The sequence below is a fragment of the Triplophysa rosa genome, linkage group LG19 (assembly GCF_024868665.1).
Source record: "Triplophysa rosa linkage group LG19, Trosa_1v2, whole genome shotgun sequence".
In the NCBI taxonomy this organism is placed as follows: domain Eukaryota; kingdom Metazoa; phylum Chordata; class Actinopteri; order Cypriniformes; family Nemacheilidae; genus Triplophysa; species Triplophysa rosa.
Window position 1 is genome coordinate 19,444,250 of NC_079908.1, and position 16,187 is coordinate 19,460,436.

At 38.1% G+C, this 16,187-nt stretch overlaps 1 protein-coding gene across 1 annotated transcript in view; it reads left to right on the forward strand.

Moving 5' to 3' along the window:
* ap3b1a (adaptor related protein complex 3 subunit beta 1a) overlaps positions 1 to 16,187 on the forward strand; it is a 52,574-nt gene that overhangs the window by 10,717 nt on the left and 25,670 nt on the right. Inside the window, exons 7-19 of the mRNA XM_057360266.1 lie at positions 2,402 to 2,584; positions 3,254 to 3,403; positions 4,967 to 5,064; positions 7,229 to 7,283; positions 7,473 to 7,544; positions 7,634 to 7,696; positions 7,968 to 8,100; positions 8,467 to 8,576; positions 8,758 to 8,934; positions 9,101 to 9,287; positions 13,819 to 13,949; positions 14,289 to 14,424; positions 14,683 to 14,839. Of these exons, the coding sequence (XP_057216249.1) occupies positions 2,402 to 2,584; positions 3,254 to 3,403; positions 4,967 to 5,064; positions 7,229 to 7,283; positions 7,473 to 7,544; positions 7,634 to 7,696; positions 7,968 to 8,100; positions 8,467 to 8,576; positions 8,758 to 8,934; positions 9,101 to 9,287; positions 13,819 to 13,949; positions 14,289 to 14,424; positions 14,683 to 14,839 (1,652 nt within the window). The remainder of the gene's footprint in view (positions 1 to 2,401; positions 2,585 to 3,253; positions 3,404 to 4,966; positions 5,065 to 7,228; positions 7,284 to 7,472; positions 7,545 to 7,633; positions 7,697 to 7,967; positions 8,101 to 8,466; positions 8,577 to 8,757; positions 8,935 to 9,100; positions 9,288 to 13,818; positions 13,950 to 14,288; positions 14,425 to 14,682; positions 14,840 to 16,187) is intronic.

The following is a 16,187-nucleotide window of genomic DNA, read 5'->3' on the forward strand; positions in this document are numbered from 1 at the left end:
ACATCCACAAACAGGCACATAGTGCATAGTATAAGTTTATATATACTGAGACATACTAATCCAAATCAGAAGTGACAGTTGTGATGTTAAAGATGAGGTAACGCACGCAGTTTCTGCCAATCACATATTAATCTTGAGTAACTATACAGTAGTATTGCATACTTCGTATCTTCGAAGAGTCTTTAGTTTGATCACATTTAGAAAAGACAGATACAGCTGTACGATTATTTTTGGAAAAAGACGAACGCCTGGAGCACAATACATCCTCGGATTGATTCACTATAAGTTTGTGTTGTTTAAATTATGCACGTACGCGCCGATTGCCAACAAAACACAGACATATGACTTAGTTTGACTTACCGCGTGCGGTTCATGTCCGGTATCTTTTACACTGGGACCGCTCCATCTATCAGTTTCAAACCATCTCCAAATCCAGCGTTATATCCACCGTTTATATAACATTCATCACCCAAATGCAGTGAACAAACAAACACTGCTAAACTTCCGTCAGCCGAGTGAAGCAGCATTGATGGACGTGTTCTTTCTCACGCTGGATGACGCGTGGGCCTGCTTTTTTTCCCAAGAGAATTGTCCAACAAGGGAATAAGAACGCTTGTTACGAAACGGGAATCCATGTTTGAAAGAATCTGAACCCTGGCTGAGTGAATCGTTTTTTCACAAGTTGACCATGTTAAGCTTGAGGAGCCAGCACATTTAACAGTGTAAAGAAGTCAGAATGCATGAAATAGCACGTTACCTCCGCTTTAACACCAAACTCCTTTGCATTTCAGCTTCTTTTATTCATTTTGCCTTGTTATGTTTACTCGTATATTAAAATTCTCGAAATATTGCAAACGTGCGTATTTGCAATAACATAGTCTGAATTGGTTTTATGTATAGCAGACATAAAGACAAAACAGTTTACACTAGTAATGATGCTTTTCCTATAGAACCCGAAACATGTAACGTATTTTAGTAGATTTTTAGATGTATTTGAATATAAAGTAACTTTAACTATAACCGATTTTGGAAACATAATCATTGTCTTCTTGCACATTGTATATCATGTTATTCAGCAAGTTATCACTGTCACAGCCGTAATATATCATTTATTGAAAATGTATTATATATATATATATATATATATATAGATAGATATCTATTGTTTTAGTTTTAATAATATTTTGAATTCGTATTTTGATTAAGTAAATCATTTATTTTGATATATTTTAGTTTTCATGTTAATTTGTTTATTTTTTAGCAATTCTATGTGCTTTTGTTATTTTATTATTCATTTTTTCATTGATATAGAAGTTTAATTCATTTTAATTACCTTTTGTTTAGTTCTTATTTAGTTTCGATTTAGTTCAGTTAGTTTGGGGTACTTACAAATACTATGATTTGGGGACACGCCAGTTGCAATTCGAATGCTATTCATGATGGTATGCAAATAGGGACGCGGGGGTACTCGATACCGCGTTGATGTGGTGTCATTTATAAAAGTACTTCAAAAAGTTCTCTCTCAAAAAATCTTAAATGGAAAGCATAAATAACATTACAGTTTTATAGCGAGTAGAAAATATTGATAGTAAATGCTCCTAATCCGCAATCCTGCCCAGGTCTAGCAAAAAGTTAATTTTAGGTCGTGTTTGTAAACGTTTAAATGATCGGTTATATGCGGTCTCTCTCTCTCTCTCTCTGGTATACAGTAGTTGATTAATCTAAAGTGAGAGTGGTGTATTATATTAGCTTGGTGGGAAGCAGAACAGGTTGTCATCTTCCAAGCATCTGTTTGTTTTGCTTGCACACTGAGGTTTGTAATTACGACGCATATATAACCTAATCAGCTTAATTTGCAATTATAAACCTCAAGCACAACTTTAGGGCTGCTGCTGGAGAAACGGGTGAGTGATAATTACACTGAAACTGTGGAGGTGTGTGTGCGTGTGTGTCCACACATGGCTTCAAACTACTTCAGACACAGTATACTAGTAAATGTGTGAAGATGCTCTTTGTTGTTGTTTCCTTGTTTTTTTTTTTTAAGTATGGATCTGTTGTGGGTTGAAGAGTTTATACTGGTTGATAGCCAATGAATGCAAACCCACGTCTCTGTAGTGATGGATGACCAGAACTCTCTCCTGAGAGGCCTACAGCATCTCTCGCTCTCTCTTTCTCTTGCTGGCTATTCTTGACTCGCTCCTTTTTATTTTCGTTTACATGCTTATTTTAAATCATTCATTTAGCGACAGATACGAAATACTAAAATCAGACCGCCTCTGTGGTCACGCCCTCAGTTTGTGTGTTAGCCAATCAGCCGATGCCATTGCCTGAGACCAGATTTAAGGGTTTGGGTCACAGGATTGTGTATTTTCAGGTTATAAACCTTATTTCTCTTTTGTAGCTGGTGGCAGGAAGTGTAGTGATGGCCTTCGAGGAGGTGTGTCCGGACCGGATCGATCTGATCCATAAGAACTATCGGAAGCTGTGTAACCTGCTGGTGGACGTGGAGGAGTGGGGTCAGGTCGTCATCATACACATGCTGACACGCTACGCCAGGACGCAGTTTGTCAGCCCGTGGAGAGATGTGAGTCAGCACGGATACCTAACATTTACATTTAGTCATTTAGCAGACGCTTTTATCCAAAGCGACTTACACGGCAAACGATTACTCTATATTTCAAGTTGCAACTTCTCTGTTTTAAACATTAAACTACAATTCACTTGACATACTTGTCTATGTGAAATGGACTGTAGTGAAGTGTTTTTACTTTACTACGTTATAAAGCACACATCGTACTTTTTACGCCGCTACATTTTATAAATGCATAACAGTCTTAAACACTGAAGTACATTACAAATCTAGTATTTTATTTCTTTTGCTCAGGTGTTTTTAAGAAAGAAGTAGATTTTTAATGTACTTAAGTATTAGAAGTTAAAACAAAGAGTGAAAATGTATTTATGAAATGTATAAATGTAAAAAATATGATGCAGTTTTAAAATGTAAATAAATAATAAAAACTCCGATCAAGTACAGATAAAAATGTCTTAGAAAAAAATATTTTTTCTACCTCTGTCAAATAAGGTGAAATTTCCCACAAAACTGTCCCTTGCAGCTAAAATGATAAATCATTGTTATAAATGTACTGTTGTGAGTCAGAGAAGGTAAGGATATAGTTTGCTCAATAACTCATTTTTATTTGTACCAGAAAAGTTACCAGATACATAACTGTGACTTTACGTATTGTGTGTGTAGGATGCTGTGTTTGATGAGAACAGTGAGAAGGCCTTTTATGATTCAGAGGAAGAGAAGAGAAAGGACCAGTCCAAACCTTACATCATGGACCCCGACCACAGACTCCTGCTGAGAAACACCAAACCACTGTTACAGAGCAGAAACACTGCCGTGAGTACACACACACACACACACACACATACTTTATATCTCACGTAAGGACAAAGAGGGTATACATATACACACAGTCCTGTATTAAAAAACAACACCACAAACGGAGCATAAGAGCACACATCTCTCTCTCTCTCTCTCTCTCTCTCTCTCTCTCTCTCTCTCTCTCTCTCTCTCTCTCTCGCTCTCTCGCTCTCTCGCTCTCTCTCTCGATGTTCTTTAAAAAACTGACTTGCTGGTCAACTCGGAGGAATAGCCGAGGCCTTCAAGATGCACCTGAGTGTGTGTGTGTGTGTGTTTATACATATCAGAATGTAAGATGGATCAAGGCTGTACCATTTCTATCATGTTACTACACACACACACACACACACACACACACACACACACACACACACATAGAAATGTGCTCAGAAAACATTCTTCCTTAAACACCATTATACACACACACGGACTACCCGAGTGCTCCATCACCCTGCGAGCTCAAGGTCTGTGTGTGTTTACAGGTATGTTGTGTGTGGTTTGTGTCTGTGTTTTTGTGATTTGTGCGTGTGTTATATGTTTTGATTAAAACTTGTCCTGCATTGTACAACAGTCAGTCTTCACTTGTGTTAATGTTTTGATTAAAACTTGTCCTGCTTGTACAACAGTCAGTCTTCACTCCATCTTTATCAGTTCTCTCTCTTCATCAGTGTCCACTTCTCTCCGTCTCATATCTCGTCTCATCTCTCTCTGTCGTTCCCATCTCTCTCTGTCTCTCTCTTCCTTATCGTCTCTCTCTGCTCTCGTTTCCCTCTCAGTCATGGCTCCTCATCTATCTCTTCTCTCATCTCTCGCTTCCTCCTCATCAGTCTGGTGACTACCCTCATCGCTCTCAGGCATCTCTCTCTCTCTTCTCTCTCTCTCGATCCCTGGACCGTCTTCTTTTAATAATTTTTATTTTTAGTCTCTATATACCTCTCATCTGTGGACGGCATTACCTTCATCTGATTCTTGGGAGTCACCTCTCGTCTCCACTCTCTCTCTCTCTCTCTCTCGCTCTCTCTCTCGCTCTCTCTCGCTCTCTCTCTCTCTCAGTCTCTCTCTCTCTCGCTCTCTCTCTCTCTCAGTCTCTCTCCCCGTTGGTTTAGCCGTTGATATGTTGAAGTCTGCTGTCCTGTTCGTATATTGGGGTCAAAGTAATTTGGGGAAGACAAAATCATTACATACATTGAAGGCTTCCTAATCTATCACCATCTATCTCTTTTTCGCTCTCTCTTGCTTCACATCTCCCTCTGACTCTCCACCCTGTCTTCCATTAATCTCTGTTTTTTTCAGCGGCTACTTTATGTCCACCTGTCTCTCCCTTTTTATCTCTCCCTCTCTAACATCTATAAAATATCAAATAAATCATGGAAAACTATTAAAAAGTTTATTACCATTAACATGAAGTTTTTTGGACACTATTATTATGGTCAAATTATTAGATGATGACTGAAGTTTTATTTCTCCCATTAATTGTGTATGAGTACGGTTATAAAGTACGGGTAAAGCATTAAATAGTGTTGTTAATCTTTCTGTCAGGTTGTGATGGCAGTGGCTCAGCTCTACTGGCATTTGGCTCCAAAACATGAAGTCAGTATTGTCACCAAATCTCTGGTGAGACTTCTGAGGAGTCACAGGTAACACAGAATGAGTGTTTTTCTCAGTCCAAATTCATACTGAATTAGATGAAGTATATGCTTTATAACTGTGAAATCAGTATGTTTTATATAGTTTGTGCAGTATGCATACACTACCAGTCAAAAGTTTTGAGACACTTGATGGAAATGTTTCTCGTTATTTAAAAAAAACAACCTTTGATCTGAAAGTGTATGCTTAGATGTCTGAAATTAGTTTAGTAGACAAAAATATAATTTTGCAAACAAATATGGTTTGTTCATGACAAAACTAACATTTTATTTGATAAAAAATGTTTTTGAAATGGATGACTTTGGCTGAATAATGAAGAAAGAGCATCAAATAAGAGCGCAGAATAGATGGGAACTCCTTTAACATTGTTTAAAAAGCATCTAAGGGAGAGACCTCTAGAAGCTGTTTGATAAAGTGACAAGAAAACATTTCTGATGATCAAATATAACACGTTTTAGTTTATTTATTATTTTTAGTTACAAAACAATTCCCATAGTTCCCTTTGTTTTATTTGATCATTTTGATGAGTTCATTATTATTCTAAAATATGGAAAAATATGAACACATGAGTGTTTGAACACATATGAACACAAGCCGCCATGCGCCGTGTTTTTGTCGTGTGACCTGAATGTTGGTGCACCCAGAGCCATTCGCCTATTTCACAATATGCCGACCGAGACCGGAAGTTGGGAAAAACTTTTTCCGCTCAATGCTCTAGCTTCGTTCACTTCACAGAACAGATGCGGAGACTAAAAGCAGTTAGGGATGTAGTGCTCACTTTATAGTAATTTAAGAGAAACAAAAACATGTTTATAATTTCATAGGTTTCATTTCATAGGTTTCATTTAAAAAAGCGATGAATTTAGGCCACACCAAGAGAAGAGGGGTGCCATCTACTGTGATTTTCAATCGAGAGTCCGCTTATAAATCCCACTATATCCTGCTAACTCGTGTTATTAACAGTCTGAACAAACTCCTACAGACAATTATTCATATTGTAGAGTACGAATATTATTGCAAATGAAAGATTTGCAAAAATACCATATTTTCTATGCCATATAGCCGGTTTCAAAACTTTCCCGTTTTAATTTGTTTTCTTATGTTTTCTATAGTTTTGTTTCTTATTTCGATTGCTATTATTATTAATAATAATAATAATAAGCTCTCTTTGTTTTTTCCAAAGTGCTATACTAAACTTGAATTTAATGTGGTTAATCTATGTGCCATTTAGAGATGTTAATATTTTTGCTTAATTGTTAAAGGAACAATACTGGGTTTTTAGGAGGATCTATTGACAGAAATGCAATATAATATACAAAACTATTTCTTCAGAGGTGTATAAAGACCTTACTTAATGAGCCGTTATGTTTCTAATACCTTAGAATAAGCTGTTTATATCTACATACAGATCCGGCCTACATACATTGAATTCGCCGCCATGTTTTGTACAGCAGCCCTAAACGGACAAACAACTCTACAACGCGCAAAAAAATCTTTTTGTACTATGGAAGCTACTATCCTGTTTGGACTGATCAGCAATTCGTTGCAAATCTATAATACAACGCTAGTGGCCGCTGTTAATCAAAAACTGCGCCTTTAATTTATGCTGGAAATGTTCAAGAAATGATATGTTGAAGTCAACAAACAATAATAAAATTTGCAGGACTTCTCACTTTTTTGTGTGTATAATTGAAACAGTAAAATTGAACTAGCACCGTGTAGCGTTGGTTGAACACTTATAAACCCAGGCACGCTTCAAAATCATCAGGTCGACTATTTTTGTAGGAAATTAGTGAAATTACGATTCTATCTAAAGAAATGTGTACGTAAACAAAATTCATGTATATTTCTCCAAACGTACACACTTGGATCAAATAATGTACCGAATCCCTGTGATCACAAATAAACGGGACCAGACGTGAATGAATGGCCTATGTACACGTGTCGTTATTCAGTATTTTATCTAGCACATCCAAACAATACTTTTTATTCTATTCGAAATAGAGTTGCGTCAACTCCTTTGACTCCAGTGGAACTTGAAAATGCATTTTATAGATTTTATAATTCATTTATTGGGTTACTTTATAGTAGGCGATTTTGGAGCCCGGGTGTAATTTACGTTCTAACTATCGATGTTCTCTCTCTGGTCTTCAGGGAGGTTCAGTACATCGTGTTGCAGAACATCGCCACCATGTCCATTCAAAGGAAGGTACATGAAATATAAATATGTGTCTCATTTCAGAAAACATATTAAAAACATCCTCATGTGTTAAAAGACAAACAATGATGTAAAATCTGAAGGTAAACGAATTTGAAGTAAAGTCTGAAATAAATCATGCCATAATACCTGAACACTAAAGTAGACGTCTGAGGTCATATCTGTGATCTGTGTTTGTAGGGAATGTTTGAGCCCTTCATGAAGAGCTTCTATGTGAGATCAACAGATGCCACGCACATCAAAACACTGAAGGTCATGTGTTCTGTCATGTCTCCTATCTGTCAGTTTAGTAATGTTTTACGGTTTGCCTGACGTTTGTATTGTCTCTTAAAACTCTGCAGTTGGAGATTTTGACTAACCTGGCCAACGAAGCAAACATCTCCACCATACTGAGAGAGTTCCAGGTAAAGTTTGAAATGTTTGGTGTTTGAGAAGTAAAAATAGCTGGTTGTCCAGTGTGACCCGCTAAGTGCCCAAAACCAGCAAAACAGATCAGCCGGGTCAGCTATCCTCCTTACACTGGTTTAATCTAGGGGTTTTTTGCTCAAGGAGAGCATGAATTCGCCTACTAAACATTATTTTTAGGTGTCCTAGGCAGGTTTAAACAAGGTGATTACTGAAGTGATTACTAGGCTTTGAAACGCACCCGAGGAATTGTGCGTTTGTATCTTCCAGACGTATGTAAAGAGTCAAGATAAAGCTTTCGCTGCGGCCACCATCCAGGCCATTGGTAGATGTGCCACAAACATCTCCGAGGTGACGGACAGCTGCCTCAACGGTCTCGTACTGCTGCTGTCCAACAGAGACGGTAATCTAACCGCACTAAGGTCTCTTTGTTTCGAAGTTCTTACAGTTGTGAGATAAAGATATGAAGGTATGAGATTAATAGTACTGAGCTGGTCATGTGATGTGAGACCTTTTATTTCACTTGATCAATTTAGAGATCACAATGCCCTTATTATGAATTGTTTGATATTTTTGTCGCCGTTTTATACTCGAAGAGGAACGGATAAAATAAGTATTGTACAGATGACAATGAAGATCTTGAATTTTGTCGGCTTTAACTTACATGCAGGTTTATCGAGGCTGAAGTCATTTTGAAGTTATAGCTTTGACCAAGGATTCCACCCAAATCTTATAGTTTAGTATATTTGTGCATTTCTTGTTGCCGTAGAAACCGTGGTCGCAGAGAGTGTCGTGGTGATCAAGAAACTCCTGCAGACTCAGCCGTCGCAGCACAGTGACATCATCAAGCACATGGCCAAACTTTTCGACAACATCACCGTAAGTAGTGGTTTTCTTTGCGTGTGCAACTAGAGTTTGACTGTTTTTTACATTATTGGAATTTATTGTATTTTTAATTATGGTTTGACCCTTTTGTGTCTGTCTAATGTGCGAAAACCCAGTTCAGCTGTATGCAGTTTTACAAATATTGTGTATTTGTGGTGTGTTATTTCTTGCGCAGGTCCCCATGGCGAGAGCCAGCATTCTGTGGCTGATGGGTGAATACTGCGAACATGTGCCTAAAATCGCCCCCGACGTCTTGAGAAAGATGGCCAAGAGTTTCACCAGTGAGGAGGACATTGTCAAACTCCAGACGGTCAACTTGGCTGCCAAACTGTACCTGACCAACTCCAAACAGGTGAAGTCGACACTTGTTTTTGCGTGCACGGAGTGACTCTTTGTTTGTTTGTGTGAGTGCTTTTAATGTAAAGGAATTCTGATTGGCTGTCTAGATCATTAAACAGCTGGAAAAAATCCCAACCTGGTAGGTTGATGTGAACAGGCCTTTCCTCTCTCTCACACAGACTAAGTTGCTGACTCAGTACATTTTAAACTTGGGCAAGTATGATCAGAATTATGACATCAGAGACCGAACACGCTTCATTCGTCAGCTGATCGTTCCGAACGAGAAGAGCGGAGCCTTGAGCAAATATGCTCGCCGCATCCTGATGGCGTCCAAACCGGCTCCCGTCCTACAGTCGGCATTCAAAGGTAAAAGCAGATCACACAAACCCATTTCAGATTTACTTTTCTTCAAAGCTCAGTCTGTGGTCAGTTTAGGAAGTGTTTATTTTTTGAACAAGTATTCATGTTATATTGTAGGAACATTGAGTGTTTTGCTTAAAGGTGCAAACCACAAATTGTGATTTATTTTTAAGGACTGAATAATGTCTGCTATCATATATTATAGTGAATATATCAGCTAGAAATTTTATGAAAGCTTTTTCAATTTTCCTGATAATCAGGGCTGGGAAGGTTACTTTTAAAATGTATTTCACTACAGATTACAAAATACATGCTTTAAAAAGTAATTTGTAACGTATTTCGTTAGATTACACAAGTTCTGTAACTTAATCTAAATACTTTAGAATACTTTGGAATACTGACAAGGTACGTAACACAAAGGGATCGCCAAACAGAGGACTTGGTTTTCCTCTGCATTTTATTTGAAACAACATTAGTTTTCCACAATATATCTTAAAGCAAAAAAGCACACAATCTTAGAGAAAAGAAAAGGAAAAATGCTGATGCTCAAAAAGGCAGCACAATGCATTAAGAGCTGGGGTGTGTCAACTTTTTTGAATAAGAGGCAAAATGTACTTCTTTTGTCTTCTGGGAAACATGTGGTTATACTGTACATGCTTCATGTGAAGGGAAGAATTATATGAAAAAATTTGTATCTATAATCAATAGTATCTATTTACAAAATAAAAAATCTTTTCACATCATCCTGTTTAAACATTTTCACCCCCTTCTCTGAATGCTGCATTGTGTTTCATGGAAACTTGTTTGCATCACTAAATAAAAAATTAAAATTTCACTTTTTTCAGAATTGCGAGATTTAAACTCGCAGTTGCAAGTTATGAAATCAGAATTGCATGAAAAACTCACAATTGCGAGATCTCGCAATTTTGACATTTGTATAGTAAGCTTATTTCATGCAATTCTGACTTTATAACTTTATAACAATTCCAAGTTTTTTTCTCAAACTCGCAATTCTGAGAAAAGTTTAGTCTCTCATTGGACTGACAGATGCAATTGTGAGTGTATATCTCTCACAATTCTAAGAAAATAAATCAGATTTGTGAGTTATAAACTCGCAATTGTGAGAAAAAGTCCAGAACTGTGAGATAAAAGAACTCTGAGATAAAAAGTCGCAATTACCTAAACAAATGACTTAAACATGGGACTCGCAAAACATGAAAACAGTCGTTGATCATTTAGGTAAGCATTAAAGATTCAAGGGTATGTGTCAATATTTTTATGTGGCACTTTGTATAAATTGGCTCAAATTGTGTAATGGAGTATATGAAAACTTCTATTGCGTGAAATAGAACAGTACTAAATAAAATTTATATGCAATTTCTATGAACCCAGATCCCTCTTATTTTGTTAAAATTATTCCAGTTTTGCATATTCTGCAGAACTGTAGTTTGGGATGCTTTTGCAGAAAGTCAGAGTCAGAGAATCACCGATTGTTGTTTACATGAATTTCCCGTTACAGTTAATATAAAGTTTAAATGAAATAAATGCCTAATAAATCCAAATAATCACTTTGGTAATCTAAAATACTTTTCGGATGTAACTGTAATTTGATTACCACCATTTAAAAAGTACTGTAATGAAATACAATTACTCAAATTTTGTATTTTAAATACGTAACTAATTTGCATGTATTTCGTTACTCCCCAGCCCTGCTCATAATTCACTCACCCACATGTCACTCAAGTCGTCTGTGTGTTTATTTCTTCTGGCTAAAGCAAATTGAGGCTTACGAGGAAAGCTTTCACAGGGTTCTTTTCCATATAATGCACTTAAATGGGAGGCTGTTTGTTAACGTCCAAATTTTAGTTTTATCGCAGCTTCAAAAGGCTCTTAACGACACCAGTCGAGGAAAAAGGGAGTTGTCTAGTGAAACACTTAGAAAACTAAATAGTGATGTACTTTTTAAACATAAATACATGGCTTGCACTGCCTCGAGGATTCACGACTTCACGTACTAGGTTATCACGTTGGAAAGGTCACGCGTGACACAAACGAAAATTCCTACCCAGTGTTTACGAGTGTGGACCTGATCCAATCACAATGCTTGTGGTCCGGGTCGCATCGCGTCTCTGCGTAGGCTACGGCATAGGTTTGACGCAGAAGTAAAAATCGCTTCTAAAATCACATCATTGAAATTCATGAATTAAAAGGTGCGAGAGTCCTGGAAACCCAAGCAAGGTTCAAACCTTCACAACCTTTTGGTGGTAACCTCTAGGCCACATCACTTACATAAAGCATCTTTTGTGAATGAAAACACGGTTAGACAGCAGCAGTGAACTAAATCCTATAGAATCAGTACGCCGCAGTGCCCTGATTCTGAATGACACGGCACATCAACGCAGCGTCAATCCTGCCGACATTGATCTCCTTAACTCGTCTTCCTCGCTTCTCTATTCCAGTCCGTGGTAACATTCCAGCAGCGCATCACAACTCACATTATCAGCTGAAAAACACAACACCGTCATGGGAATTCTTCCCCGCCATCCATGACAGCGGCATTAACCCGTAAACATCAATCCCGCACGCAGAAACCCTCTGTACAAAACCAGTTTTCCCCCCGTCCCCCCAACTCAACTTTGTTTATTGGGATTATAAGCGTAAATCTAAAGGCTGTGCCTTCTGTTGCCGCGCGCAATTGAATTGTTGGATTTGAACTAATTTGATATCGGCAATCTGATGCGAGTCGAATCCGGGAGACCCGTCCGCCCGCACACGCCCAGGCGGACCCTTGACTACGCCTCCTCGGCGTTCACGGGCTTCACCTGCCATTAAACGGGAGTAATTACGCTCGCAAGCAGGAAAAGGGTGTCGCTCATTTGCTCCTGTAGGTTCATGGATGGATGGATGGATTGCGCAGAGGATGTGCTTCACGTGATTGATAGCCGGCTGTCGTGGAGGGTAATTTTTGTTGTGCTGAGTATCGGTGCTTGGTAAAGCTTGTCTCGCTCTTAATAGGAGGTAATAAAGTTTGTAGAGGCTGATTATGTACCTCCGTGATGGAACTCGAAGCGTCTTTGTGTGTTTTTGGAGGCACTTAGTGATGCAAGGTGCGACTTATAACCTGATCTCTATGTTGAAGGTGAAGAAATGCAAACATTTTCAAACTATCTGTCTTTAATTCTTTCCAGACTTTTGATCCAATTCAGTGATTTGCCAATCGTCGCCATGGTAACCTCAAAGAAATGACTATACTGAAACAAATACGCAACCGTGTTTCATTAGTGCAGCATAAATTTCCCCTATAACATTTATGAGACATTTAACCGCACCTGTCATTTCTAATATCGGCGGAGGTTTTTTTTGCTCATTATTATATTCTGCAGAGCACATCTCCGAGTCGGAGCGTTTACGCATTTATACAGGTTATTATGGGATGTACCCAGTGTAATGCGAGAAGGGCTGACCTGAATGCCATGGCATTTCTGCCAGTTTAATGTCAATTACTCAGCCGCTTCTGAATGCCTGCGAGGACACTTATTGCTTTTTTGTTTATTATGACAAAGAAGTCCAGAGTTTCTGAAATCAACTCAAACCTTCGGTGTATTAGTCTCACCGAGAACTTTCAGATTGGTTTGGAAAGCAGATGTTTTGTTGATGAAACTGTGAAGGTTTTCAACCAACATGAGTACTGTATCTAATAACCAAGGGGTAAGATTCAGGGGCCAGATTCATAAAACATTCTTACGAAGAAATTTTTTCTTATCTGCCATGTTTTTTCTTCAATTCTAATTTAAGAAAAAGTTAGGAATGTTATGTATTCCCGAAAAAAAACCCTTCTTAAAACAGTTCTTAAAAATGTTCTCAAGATTGATCTTAGGAAAAAAATGAAGCTGTCATTAAAAGCTGTCGTAAATATCATCTTAAAATTAAGACAGCCTCTCGGTTGTCTTACGTTTTGAAAGGTAAGATGTTTAATTCAAGTATTTGGTTGTTTCACACGTGACGTGTATTATATTGAACCAGAATCATAATTTTGACGTTTACTTACCATTAAGGAATATTTATCTAATTATGATAAGGTCTAGCTCCATTACTTTAGCTTTCATTATTAAAAACTGAGTGCTTTTTACATTATTCTGGGTCAAAGTGACTCGAAACGGAGAGGGTCACAAGTATTATGCCGTAGTAACGCACAAAAAGTATTCTAATAAATATATTGTTTAACGCTTGCTAAAATATTAGCTAACATGCTTTTATTAAATGCGACGTGCTTGTTACAAACATCAAGTTTATTGTATAGATAAACATATACGTTATTTCTTACGACAAAAATTAAGATGTTCTGAAGAAAATATTTGATATCGGTTCAAGAAATGTTTGACAATTGCACTTACGAACATTCTTACGAACTTCCTATAATTTACCTTAAGAACAATCTTATATTTTGTCTTAAGAACAGTTTCGTGAATCCGGCCCCAGATTAATAAAACAGATCATTTTCTTTTTTTAAACTTGCTCATTTTTTTCTGTTTGTCAGATCGGGACCGTTTTCAGCTCGGCACGCTGTCTCATACTCTCAATGCTACCGCCACCGGGTATCTGGAGCTCTCTGATTGGCCGGCGGTTGCTCCCGACCAATCAGTAAGAAATGTAGAGGTGGTGGAACCGGTGAGCCTATTTCAATGACTTTTTGTTGTTTTATTCGTAGGTCATTCTCACAATTCGTCGGCCACATACGTCATCAAGGTTGTCTCATTTTAGTAAAAAACCCAATAAAATTAAATGAACATTTATTTCTCCTAAGACATAATCATTGTAGTTTCATTCTTAGCTTGAAATGTAACGGTTGCTTTTCTGAAATAAAACCTGCAATAATAAACCTCGCAACCTCCGGAATGCAACCTCCGGAGTGCGCAGCCTTCGAATTGAGACGCAGCTAATGTTTCATAGCCAATGACGTGCCGGATGATTATGACTTCATTTCCTGTTCTTGTTTGCCTGGGGCAGGTGAAGGAAACTGGAGCACCTGCACTCAGTAAATCCAAACCTGGCAAGTCAGAAAAGAAGTTTTATTCTGATTCTGAACAGGAGGAGGAACAGGAGGAAGGCAGCAGTAGTGAGGACAGCAGCAGCAGCAGCGAAGGTCTGAGATGGGTTTTGTCAGACTTTTTTCACATTTATGTGGGAATAATTTGGGAAATCAAGGCCTTTTAAGTAAAAATTTAGCATTTCTTTCTCTAAATAGCTCACTTTCATGACATCCCAGTGTATGTTCTCTTGTATTCAGTTGAACACAAACAATTAATGTTATACAATTTCATGTACAGTTTTATTTAAACGGATTTAGTGAAATTGAAAAATAAAATTAGAGATTTCAAGAATGGTGTGTGCACGCTCCTAGAATCAGGAAGTGAATCTGAGAGCGAGGAGGACAGCGAAGAATCCACCAAGAGCTCCAGTCAATCAGAGAACAGCTCCAGCGAATCAGATTCCGACAAGAAGAAGAAAACGCAGCGAAACAAAAAACTACAACAGCAGAAGTCGGCAAGCAAATACAGGTATCGCTCTCTTTACCATCCATGTGACAAAAATAAACCAATCACAGCCTTGATCTGTCACCTGTTGGCCAGTTACAGCCTTGTGCAACCAGTGATGCTAATGCAGCAACAAAACTTCCACGTCATCTTGTCTTTAATAATACCAAACACGACGTTTGTGAACTTGTTCGTCCTTCAGACTTCACTTTTAATCATACAGTGTAGATCAATAAACCGCCCAGAAATGAAAATTGTGTTTTCTTGCCCTCATAGATGCATCACTTTGCATATAAACACTCTATCGGGTCTCAAATGTGTTTCTGAACACTCGAAGACAAAATGACTGCATTGAACTCAAGCACAATATTGTAAAATAAAATGCTGATGTGGATTTTAAAATGTGCGTTTTACGTGGATTTCACGTGCACAACCATATACCCGGTTGTATGTTTGTCAAGTCCTTTTTTCATAGTTCACCCTATAAGAGTGTATAGTGGTTGTGCATGTGTAAAACTGCCTTTTATATATCTGGTGGAAGTAAATAATGTGTGAGTGTGCGCGCGCTTGTGTGTGTTTTTGTATGTGTGTATGCCGCAGCATAAAACGTGACTAATAAAATGTGGCATCAATAATCTCACCGGCCATCTGTTCATCTACACACACACACACACACACACACTGTGCGTTTTACACGTGCACGCTCATTCTCTCTTTCTCGCACACGCACTTGAACGCCAACAATTTAGACTTTTAAAAGCTGTTGAAGAAAATACACACATGCAATCGTTTTTTGGTTTTGCTTGAACACACAATTATGACTAAACACACTCTCTCTCTTGCACACAAGCTAATTAGAAACGAGTTGTAATGCATTTCAAACACTCGTATACTACATACTGTAGTGTAAAGAGCTGTCTATGTAGACAGTGAGGTCACTCGCTAGGTTTTAAAAGAGAGCCACAGTTGTGTTGTGTTGTGTTGTGTAGCATTTCTGTTGTTGACCCTGCTGCTGTAATTTTAACAGTTTATGAGATCGACACGCGCACACACCTACAGAATATAATCTCTTTCTTTGTTTGCTGTCCTCTTATCATTGTGTCATTTAAAGCACTAAACACATCCTCATCCACCGTGAAATTCTCTCATTAACACACACACGGATGCTTTAACGCTGCCTGCGAGTTGTGCGCGTTTCTGTTCTGTTTGCTATTTGTGTGTCTGTCTGGATGTTTTTGTGTGTGCGAGCTTGTGCACACTAAATGAAATCCAAAGGCCAAATGAATCCATTTAATCATCTCACAATTAAACAGACGCTACTACTCCTCATTTAGCCAACCTCTCTCTCTCTCTCTCTCTCTCTCTCTCTCTC